Here is an 11,362-nt window from a genome sequence, read left to right as displayed (position 1 = left end):
AACAGGAGGAAGTAACTGGAACGAATGAATTCAGCTTTTATAACAACTCCTCACCCCCACCCCATTGGCTGATTATTGTGGGATGCTGATTGGCTGATTAGTGTGGGATGCTGATTGGCTGATTATTGTGGGATGCTGATTGGCTGATTATTGTGGGATGCTGATTGGCTGTTGAATGCATGTTACAGATTGGTCGGGACATTTTGCTCACCATCGTGCAATGTCCTCAGTGTATTGCAAGCTGTAATTATAGGTGTCAATTTGTTGGTAAGGGAGAGCCAGATATCGCAAATTGGTATCCCGTTTCCTTGAGGGACCATGCGATGTAAATATGTCTCCATAGCTTCTCTGATTTCCTTGTGTGCCAGTGACTGGTGGATGTGATAAGCTTGCTATCTGACCATAATATGTGATGATTATTGATCTGTGCATGATTGACAATTGCTGATTTTTTTTCCCCTTCCCCTCTTCTATTATGGGCCTGATGTTCTTTCAATCCAGTGTTGAACGTCCTGCCAGTTTCACCAATGTAAACTTTGCCCCATTCACACGGGATGCGGTAAACACCTGGATGGTGGTTTGGAAGCCTTCTGTCCTTATGGGAGTGAAGAATAGATTCAAGCCTATGTGTTGCATGATGGTGGACTGTTATATTCGTAGTCTTGGCAATCTGTTGTACATGGAGTGATGTACGTCCAATGAAGGGAAGAGTAACATGTGCTCCGGCTTCCAGTGTTGGATCACGAGTTCTTGGTGGTTTAGTGATGATCTTGTGAGCGGGATAACCGTTGAATTTAAGGACATTAGTGATGTGGCATAGTTCGCGATGCAGGTTATACTTGTCGCTGATGGTGTAAGCACAACGAACAAGAGTGCTGCAAATTGACTGTTGTTGCTCGACTAAGGTGCTGCAGAAACGTATTGAGATCTATTTTGTCATATTGCCATATAACAAAGATGTCGTCGACATAGCGTCGCCAGAATTTTGGTTGAAATGGTGCTGAGAGGAGGGCTGAGCATTCAAATTCTTCCATAAAGAGGTTTGCTACTATGGGTGAGAGTGGAGAACTCAGAGCAGCGCCTTCCTTTTGTTGGCAGAATGAATCTCGCCATTTGAAAGTTATAGAATTGAGACACACAAGAAGGAGTTTGTGAATTTGTCCTGGTGATAAACTAGTACGTTCCTTAAGGGTGGAGTCTTCTTGTGTACGATGTTTGATGATAGAGCAAGCCTCTTGAACAGGGGTGGAAGTAAAAAGTGATTCTACATCAAAACTAATGAGAATGTCAGAGTGAAGAATGGTAAACTGCTGAATGTGTTGAATAAAAATATGTTCTGAGTTTTCAACGTAGTGTTGGGTTTTTCCAATATGTGGTTGAAGGATCTTCGCTATGGGGTGTGCGAGATTATAAGTTGGTGAGCTCTGTGTTGAAATGATAGGCCGAAGTGGAACATCTGGTTTGTGAATCTTAGGTTGTCCAAATAAAACTGGACATACTGAAGATATCTCTCTCTCTCTCTCTCTCTCTCTCTCTGGCTGCTGGTTGCATCATTGGTTGGGACGCGGCTATGCCGCTGATGCAGTGTCCCCCTTTCCAGTACACTGGTGCTCATTTTGCCGACCTCGGAAGGATGACAGGCTGAGTCAACCTCCTGGTGTATTTTAATTCAGCGGCCAACAGGGCTTGAACTCAGGACCCTAGGATCCCAAGCCACCACCCTAACCACTAAGCCAACACCAGGCTTATACTGAAGATGATGTGTGAAGTTTGAAGATATATAATGACTTGGAGAGAACGCTTGCTCGATGGAAAGATAGAAGCTTGCTGTTAATTCTCCTCTTCATTGCTGGGGTTGGATCTCGGGAGAGTTTCTTATAGGTACAGATGTTAAGAAGATGTTGAATCTTGAAATCGTATTTCTCCCTTTCCATAATAAGTCACATTGCCTTTGCCTGCAGTCAGTATGTGAATTGAAGTCTCATATTTTAATCTGGCTACAGCATTCTTCTCTGTTCAGCTGATATTTGTTTCAGGAATCTCAGCTTTGGAGAGGACTTGAGTGACTTGAAAACGGATTTGATCAGCAAAACTTTTGTTGAGGTGTCCTAAGACCGGGTTCAATTTGTTGGATCGTGTCTTTGATCGGAATAACCCTCAGTACCACTGCAAAGTTTAAACCCAAAATTAAAACTGATTGTTCATCATCGGTCAGATATCGTTAACTATGATTGATGACAGTTTGCTCAAGATGACAAGGCCTGTGTGTCATCCGAGATTGAACTGTAGGTTGAGGTCGAAGTTTCTTGAATTTCTTCATCTGTATACTATGAGCCGTGTTGAATGCTTTCTTCACTGAAATTGAGTTTAAATCTTCTATTTTTCGATTGTCTTGGTGCCGTAGCTTGTGATGAAGAACTGCTTGTGATAATGAAATATCCTGCCTTAGTATGTATAATTGATGTCGTGAATAGTTAATGCGTTCTTTGACTATATCAACGCTGGCCTGCCTGAGAATGCTGTCTGCACGGCGTGACTTGACTGTTGCATGAATCACCAGTCCCTGTGGAATAACATCGGAATCTCTGCAGTGCTTGAGAAAGGTGAGATTGTTGACAAGTTTTGCTGACTTGATGAGACTTCGTTCAGTTGTCCAACTTGATGATGAGTTTGCTCCCCAAAGAGCTGATTTAAGAGCTCATACATGGTGAAAGGCCAAAACCTTTTAACTTATTATTGTTGTTCCACCATGAAAACATTTAAACAGTACCTAAGTCTATATACATACTTACTTTAAGCAAGCAAGGTCATGTTCCCTCCTGCTCCATATATATTCAAGGAAATGTGAAATTTCCAAAGCATTTAACTTATCTATGTCGATTCTGGAGAATTATACTCAGTAAAGAAAAGATTTTGGAATGTGCCAAAATTAACCAGCTTAATTGAGCTATAATGCATTCACTGCTTGACATCGTGCCCTGTCCCCCAGAGGGACTGCTTCTGCCAGATGTGTCTATACTTTGGGAGGTTTCACGAGGTGCTCTACAGAGAATCAAAGCAAATCTGGTGAAAAATGGAAGTTTTAAAATAAAGTTATAACGTTTGCCTGGACCGTGAACCGATGTGCCACATGACGCGTGCACAGATTAGTAGGCAACATGGGATTATTTGCAATGTTTATTTCACAGGTAATTAAACTTTACAATGTCCCCAGGGATGTTCTATGTTAAACAGTAACTCTTTTGTGGATAAAGTCATCATTTGAACGAAATCATTTAATTTATTTAACTGCTATGGGTGCGGTGAAGACCGGCTTTAAAGTTAAAGATCCTATATGGAATGCAGCCACAGCCTGGCCAGCCATTCCTTGTCAACCATATAATTAGAGTGCTTGCTTGAGTGCTTAAGCCACTTGTTGAGCACCCTACAGTCGATAGCGGGACCACACTACGTCATTCTGAGTGAATCGTTCAACTCACAGCGGACGCTTTTGCCGCGCCAGATCATTCAGAGTGAGAGGTTTGTGCTCCGTCATCCTGAGCAAGTGGTTTATGCTCTGTCATCTTAACCGAGTGGTTCGTGCTCCATCTTCCTGAGTGAGTGGTTCATGCTCCATCTTCCTGAGTGAGTGGTTCGTGCTCCATCATCCTGAGCGAGTGGTTCAAGCTCCGTCATCCTATGTGAGTGGTCCGTGCTCTATCATCCTTTGCAAGTGGTCCATGCTCTATCATCCTGAGGGAGTGGTCCTTGCTCTGTCAACCTGAGTGAGTGATTCGTGCTCCAACATCCTGAGTGAGTGGTTCATGTCCATCATCCTGAGTGAGTGGTTCATGCTCCATCATCCTGAGTGAGTGGTTCATGCTCCGTCATCCTGAGTGAGTGGTTCATGCTTTGTCATCCTGAGTGAGTGGTTCATGCTCCGTCATCCTGAGTGAGTGGTTCATGCTTCGTCATCCTGAGTGAGTGGTTTGTGCTCCATCACCCTGAGCAAGTAGCTCATGCTCCATCATCCTGAGTGAGTGGTTCATGCTCCGTCATCCTGAGTGTGTGGTTCGTCTTCCGTCATCCTGAGCGAGTGGTTTGTTCTTCGTTATCCTGAGTGAGTGATTCTTGTTCCATCATCCTGAGCGAGTGGTTCGTGCTCCATCATCCTGAGTAAGTGGTTCGTGCTCCGTCATCCTGAACGAGTGGTCCGTACTCTGTCATACTGAGCGAGTGGTTCGTGCTCCATCATCTTGAGCAAGTGGCTCATGCTCCATCATTCTGAGTGAGTGGTTCATGCTCAGTCATCCTGCGTGAGTGGTTCATGTTCCATCATCCTGAGCGAGTGGTTTGTGCTTCGTTATCTTGAGTGAGTGGTTCCTGCTCCATCATACTGCGTGAGTGGTTCCTGCTCCATCATACTGCGTGAGTGGTTCCTGTTCCATCATCCTGAGTGAGTGGTTTGTGCTTCATTATCCTGAGTGAGTGGTTCCTGCTCTCTCATTCTGAGCGAGCGTTCAACTGGTTCATGCTCTATCATCCAGAGTGATTGATTCGTACTCCATCATCCTGAGTGGGTGGTTCATGTTCCGTCATCCTGATCGAGTGGTTTGTGCTCCATTATCCTGAAGGAGTGGTCTGTGCTCTGTCATCCTGAGTGAGTGGTTTGTGCCCCATCATCCTGAGCGAGTGACTCATGCTCCATCATCCTGAGTGAGTGGTTCCTGCTCCATCATCCTGAGTGAGTAGTTTGTGCTCCATCATCCTGAGTGAGTGGTTCATGCTCAGGCATCCTGAGTGAGTGGTTCGTGTTCCGTCATCCTGGGTGAGTGGTGTGTGCTTCGTTATCCTGAGCGAGTGGTTCATGCTCCATCATCCTGAGCGAGTGGTTCATGCTCCATCATCCTGAGTGAGTGGTTTATGCTCTGTCATCCTCAGCGAGCAAACTGGTTCATGCTCTGTCATCCTGAGCGAGTGGTTACTGCTCCATCTTCCTGAGTGAGTGGTTTGTGCTCCATCTTCCTGATGGAGTGGTCCTTGCTCTGTCATCCTGAGCGAGTGGTCCTTGCTCTGTCATCCTGAGCGAGTGGTTGATGCTCCATTATCCTGAGTGAGTGGTTCGTGCTCCATCATCCTAAGCGAGTGGTTCATTCTCCATCATCCTGAGCGAGTAGTTCATGCTCTGTCATCCTGAGCGAGTGATTCATGCTCTGTCATCCTGAGCGAGTGGTTCATGCTCCAGCATCCTGAGCAATTTGTTCATGCTCCATCATCCTGAGCGAGTGGTTCATTCTCTGTCATTCTGAGCAATTGGTTCATGCTCTGTCATCCTGAGTGAGTGGTTCATGCTCTATCATCCTGAGCAAGTGGTTTGTGCTTCGTTATCCCGAGTGTGTTTTTCATGCTCCATTATCCTGAGTGAGCAATTCTTGCTCCGTCATCCTGAGCGAGTTGTCGACTGGTTTGTGCTCCATCATCCTGAGTGAGTGGTTCATGCTCCGTCATCCTGGGCAAGTGGTTTGTGCTTCGTTATCCCGAGTGTGTGGTTCATACTCCATTATCCTGAGTGAGCAATTCGTGCTCCATCATCCTGAGCGAGTGGTCGACTGGTTTGTGCTTCGTTATCCAGAGTGTGTGGTCCATGCTCCATCATCCTGAGTGAGCAATTCGTACTCCGTCATCCTGAGCAAGTGGTCGACTGGTTTGTGCTCCATCATCCTGAGCAAGTGCTTCATGCTCCATCATCCTGAGTGAGTTATTCCTGCTCCATTCTCCTGAGTCAGTGGTTCGTGCTCTGTCATTCTGAATGAGTTGTGATATAACACCCGATTTCTGAGCCATTTGCCGTACCTACGTGTTTTCGAAAATTACCGAGCCAAATTTTTTTTCCACCATCACACGCAGCTCCTTATAAACATTTATATTTGTGAATATATCCCTGAAATGTCTATGTAAATGTAACATTGTTTTTTTGGTGAAAGCTACTCAAGGTTTTGGGGTTTTACACCTAACGTGTTGTCGGTCGGTAATCACACTGACTCCAACCTGCCGATTCCCAAAAAATTGCCGATATCAGCCAAACGTGTGTGTGTGTGTGTGTGTGTGTGTGTGTGTGTGTGTGTGTGTGTGTGTGTGTGTGTGTGTGTGTGTGTGTGTGTGTGTGTGTGTGTGTGTGTGTGTGTGTGTGTGTGTGTGTGTGTGTGTGTGTGTGTGTGTGTGCGCGCGCGCGCGCGCATTATTCATTCGGTATAACATTCTCTCTGCTAAATCCCCTAAACTCCATATATCTAACTTTCTCCTTCTCTTTCTCTCTCTCCATATCTGGATGGTGTTTGTTTCCAGGCAGGTCTGGACGGGGTTTGTCTCGAGACCTGTCTGGATGGTATTTATCTCTGGACATGTATGAATGGGAGTTTGTCTCCGGACTCCGGGCAGTATTTATGTCTGGATGATAGTTTATTTCTTGACGTGTCTGACCGGTTTTTGTCTCCAGACAGCTTGGCTCCGGATGTGTCTGGGCGGTGTTTGGCTCTGAACGTGTCCAAGCAATGTTTGTCTCTGGACAGCTTGCCTCAGGATGCGTCCGGGCGCTGTTTGTCTCCAAACATATTCTGGCGGTATTTATGTCCGGACAGGAGTTTGTCTCTGGACATGTCCGGGTGGTGTTTGTCTCTGGACCGGGTGGTGTTTGTCAAGCAGCTGGCTTTCTCAGCTTGGAATGCTAACCTGACTGAGGGTAATTTTAATTCACTCCATAAGACTCCCAACAAGTCAATCCTGATGCAAACCAGAAGACATCATCTTACAAACCTCAATTGGCTGAACTCTCCAACTAGTCTCCTTCCTCAAAGTCATGATGGTACCTTGTGAAGTCTTGTCTCTGGTGTATGCTCCACTCCATCCCATCCCTCAACTTGAACGGCATCACCGCAGACTCTGCCAGAGATAACGCAGAATGTCTCAAGTGCGTCTTTCTTTATTCCAAATCTTGTGTAACCAATTCATCCTGCTCTGTCCCCATCTTACCCCGATTGTCTTTAGGACTTTGTGTCCTTCTCACCAAACAAGGTAGAGAAAGTTCAGCCCAGCCTTGACTCTGCTTTAGTGATGGGCCCCAGTGGCATCAGTGCGTCTCTTCTCAAATCCTGCTCTGCCATTCTTGCTCCCAATCTGTCTGAACCTATTCAGTCTGTCCTTCTCCTTTGACCTCTTCTCCTCTGAATGGAAGTCAGTAAACATCACTCCCATCCACAATAAGGGTGCAAAAACAGACCCTACCAACTATATGCCAGTGAGCTTGCTTCCAATTACAAGGAAATTCATTAAATCCATCAATGCTGCTGATGTCACGTCTTTCCTGTTTTCAAACAGCCTGATCTCTGACCATCAGTTTGGATTTCGGCCAGGTCACTCATCTCTGGATATGCTTTTGCTCCTCTCTCAGCAATGGTTGGAGAACCTTAATCTGAATCAACATGTTCGGACCATCTCCCTGTACATATCTCAGGCATTCGACATAGTTTGGCATCCTGCTTTGCTTGCCAAGCTCTCTGCCTGTGGCATACAAAGCCAACTTAATTCCTAGATTTCTGAATTCCTCCACTCATGCAGTCAACATGTTGCCATATATGGAATCCTCTCCTCCCCTTTCCCAATGGCGGCTGAAGTTCCCCAAAGCAGTGTTTTGGGGCCCAATCTTATTCCTCATTTATATTAATGACCTCTCTGATGCTTTGGAAAACTCCACTCTTCCTTTCTGAAGACGACCTCCCATTGTGTCATATAGCACCCCATCCCACGACTTGGCAGACAGCAGATTATATATATATATATATATATATATATATATATATATATATATATATATATATATATATATGTGTATATATATACACACACACACACATACATACACGACATGGCCAAAAGTATGCGGACACCCCTTCCTATCAATGGATTCGGCTGTTTCATCCACCACACCAATTGCTGACAGCTGTATCAAATCAAGCACACAGCCATGCAATTTCCATTGACAAACATTGGCAGTAGAATGGGCCACACTAAAGCACTCAGTGACTTTCAATGTGGCACCATCATAGGATACCACCTTTCCAACAAGTTAATTCATCAAATTTCTGCCTGCTCGAGCTTCCCCAGTCAACTGTAAGTGCTATTATTGTGAAATGGAAACATCAAGGAGCAACAACAGCTCAGCCATGCTCAGCTTGGTCGACCACACATGATCACAGAATGGAACCGCTGAGTTCTGAAGCACATAGCGTGGAAAAAATCATCTGTCGTCAGTTGAAACCTTCACTACCGAGTTCCAAACTGACTCTGGAAACAGTGTCAGCACAAGCACTGTTCATCGAGAGTTTCATGAAATGGGTTTCCATGGCCAGGCAGCCGCACACAAGCCAAAGATCACCATGCACAATGCCAAGCGTCAGCTGGAGTGGTGTAAAGCTCACCACCATTGGACTCTGGAGCAGTGGAAACATGTTCTCTGGAGTGATGAATCACACTTCACCATCTGGCAGTCCCACGATAAATCTGGGTTTGGCCAATGCCAGGAGCACGCAACCTGCCTGAATGTATAGTGTCAAGTGTAAAGTTTGGTGGAGGAGAAATAATGGTCTGGGGCTGTTTTTCATGGTTCGGATGAGGCCTCTTAGTTTCACTGAAAATAAATCTTAATAAGCCCTGACCTCAACCCCATCAAACACCTTTGCAATGAGCAGTGGGAATAATCGGCTGGGTGGCAGATGGACGGTTGTTCTTTGCGGATTATGCGGTTTTACCATGTGAGACATAATCCATGGCAATGCTCACCATAACAGTGAAGAGGTGCATCTGATGTGTAAACGATGACTGTATGTGTAACAATTATTATTAATATATACAACAAGCACAATTTTAAAACATAAACTTTGAATCAAAGTACAAAGTTATTAATTTAAACAGCAAGCACGATTTTAACCATAAATTTGTGCTTTTAATCAACAAGCATGATTTTAACGATAACCTTGTGATTTTAAAACACAAACTTGGAATTCAAAGCACAAAGTTTTGGATATAAACAACAAGTGGGATTTTAAACCATACACTTGTGATTTAAAAAGAGAAACTTTTGAATCAAAGCATACAGTTATGAATTTAAACAAGTATGATTTTGAAGTTCAAACTTGTGATTAAAAAAACAGGTTAAGAATTTAAACAACAAGCACAATTATAAACCATAAGCTTTGATTTTAAACAACAAGCATGATTTGAATATATAAAATTGTGATTAAAAACATAAATTGAAACAAAAAGCGAGATTATAAACCATAAACTTTGATTTTAATCAACAAGCATGATTTTAAACCATGAACTTATGATTATAAACAAAAAGCATGATCAAAACTATAAACTTGTAATTTCATAACAGAAACTTGTGATTCAAACAAGAAGCATGATTTTAAAACATAAACCTGTGATTCAAAGCACATAGTTATGGATTTAAACAAGCACAATTATAAACCATAAACTTGTGATTTTAAACAAGAAACTTGTGATTTTATAAAATAAACTTGTGATTTTCGAACATAAACTTGTGATTTTAAAACATAAACTTGTGAATTTAAACCACAAGCATGATTTTAAAGTATAAACTTGTAATTTTAAAAGAGAAACGTGATTCAAAGCATAGAGTTATTAATTTAAACAAGTATGATTTTGAATCACAAACTTGTGATTCAAAAAAATAAAGTGATGAATTTAAACAAAAAGCATGATAATAAACCATAAACTTGTGATTTTAAACAACAAGCATGATTTTAAACCATAAACTTGTGATTTTAATCAACAAGCATGATTTGAAACTTTAAACTTGTGATTTTAAAACACAAACTTTCAATTGAAAGCACAAAGTTTTGAAGTTAAACAACAAACATGATTTTAAAACATAAACTTGTGATTCAAAGCCCAAAGTGTTCAATTTAAACAACAAGCATGATTCTAATCCATAAACTTGTGATTCAAAGCATAAAGTTATGAATTCAAATAACAAGTATCATTTTGAATGACAAACTTGTGATTTAAAAAACAAAGCTATGAATTTAAACAACAAGCATGATTATAAACCATAAACTTGTGATTTTCAACAACAAGCATGATTTGAAACTATAAAATTGTGATTATAAAACAAAAACTTGAAAATTTAAACAACAAACATGATTTCAAACTATAAACTTATGATTTTAAAACATAAACTTATGAATTTAAACAATAAGCTTGATTTTCATTTAAAACTTGTGAATTTATACTACAAGCATGATTTTAAACTATAAACCTGTGATTTTAAACAAAAAGCATTATTTGAAACTATAAAGTTTTAATTTTTAACAACAAGCATGATTTTAAACTATAAACTTGTGATTTAAGACTTAAAGTTGTGATTTTAAAACATAAAGTTGTGATTTTAAACAAGAATGATTTGAAACTATAAACTTGTGATTTTAAAACAAATTTGTGATTCAAAGCATAAAGTTATGAATTTAAACAACAAGCACTATTGTAAACATGATTGGTTGTGGGGAGGAATGGGGGGCAGCATGCATGGGCTGGACAAGAATACATACAGAATTAAACTCTAAAGAGGGAAAACTGGAAATTTGGAAGGAGGGATTAGAGTGGGGTTAACGAGAGTAGAAAATATCATGTTTCTAGATTTGGGAAAATCTGAGACGTTGGTAAAAAGCTGCCTGGAAGCTATGGAGGGATGAATGAGATTGAAGAGAATGTGGAAATTGGTCCAACGGGTAGGAAAAAAAAAGAGGAACAAATGAATGGAGGTGAGCAGTGATCCTGGATTTAGATAGTTTAACTAGGATGGGTTGATAGTGGACCATGTGTACCCTGCAGAAACCTACGGAAGACAAAACATGGAAAGAGCATAGGGTGATACAAGACCAGAGGATGGTTTAAAGCACAGACATGAATTTCAACAATAAGCATGATTTTAAGCTCTAGAATTGTGATTGTTCAAACAAATTTGTGATTTGAAACACCAATCTTATGATTTTAATCCGCAAATTTGCAATTAAGCAACAAGCTTGTGGTTTTAAACAACAAGCTATTTTTAAACATCAAATTGTCCATTTTCGACACAAAAGCCAAGTGACGTCACCAGCAATTATCTGGGGTTCTTTCACAGTATGATGTTCTTCAATTGTTGGCATGATTGAGATGCAGATGCTAAGATTCTTGTGATAAACAAGCATGATTTGTAACAATAAACTTGAGATTTTAAACCAGAAACTTGTGATTCAAAGCACAAAGTTGTAAATTTAAACAACAAGCATGATTTCAAACCATAATCTTGTGATTTTAAACCATA

The 11,362-nt window shown here is 41.6% G+C and overlaps 1 protein-coding gene across 2 annotated transcripts in view; it reads right to left on the bottom strand.

Annotated features, from left to right (window-relative positions):
- Positions 1-9,726: 9,726 nt before the first annotated feature.
- LOC147014562 (uncharacterized) overlaps positions 9,727-11,362 on the bottom strand; it is a 151,488-nt gene continuing 149,852 nt past the window's right edge. For both annotated transcript variants that reach the window (XR_015050459.1, XM_085850722.1), the window contains one exon: positions 9,727-10,891. Coding sequence is in view for 1 of the 2 variants with exons in the window: in XM_085850722.1 (XP_085706848.1) it covers positions 10,846-10,891 (46 nt within the window). In the remaining variant the exon portion in view is untranslated. The remainder of the gene's footprint in view (positions 10,892-11,362) is intronic.

Source organism: Eptatretus burgeri, chromosome 13, assembly GCF_056783735.1.
Source record: "Eptatretus burgeri isolate ZD-2024b chromosome 13, Ebu_testis_v1, whole genome shotgun sequence".
Taxonomy (NCBI): Eukaryota; Metazoa; Chordata; class Myxini; order Myxiniformes; family Myxinidae; genus Eptatretus; species Eptatretus burgeri.
The sequence above is the reverse complement of the archived record's forward strand: the minus strand, read 5'-3'. Positions and strand labels throughout refer to the sequence as shown.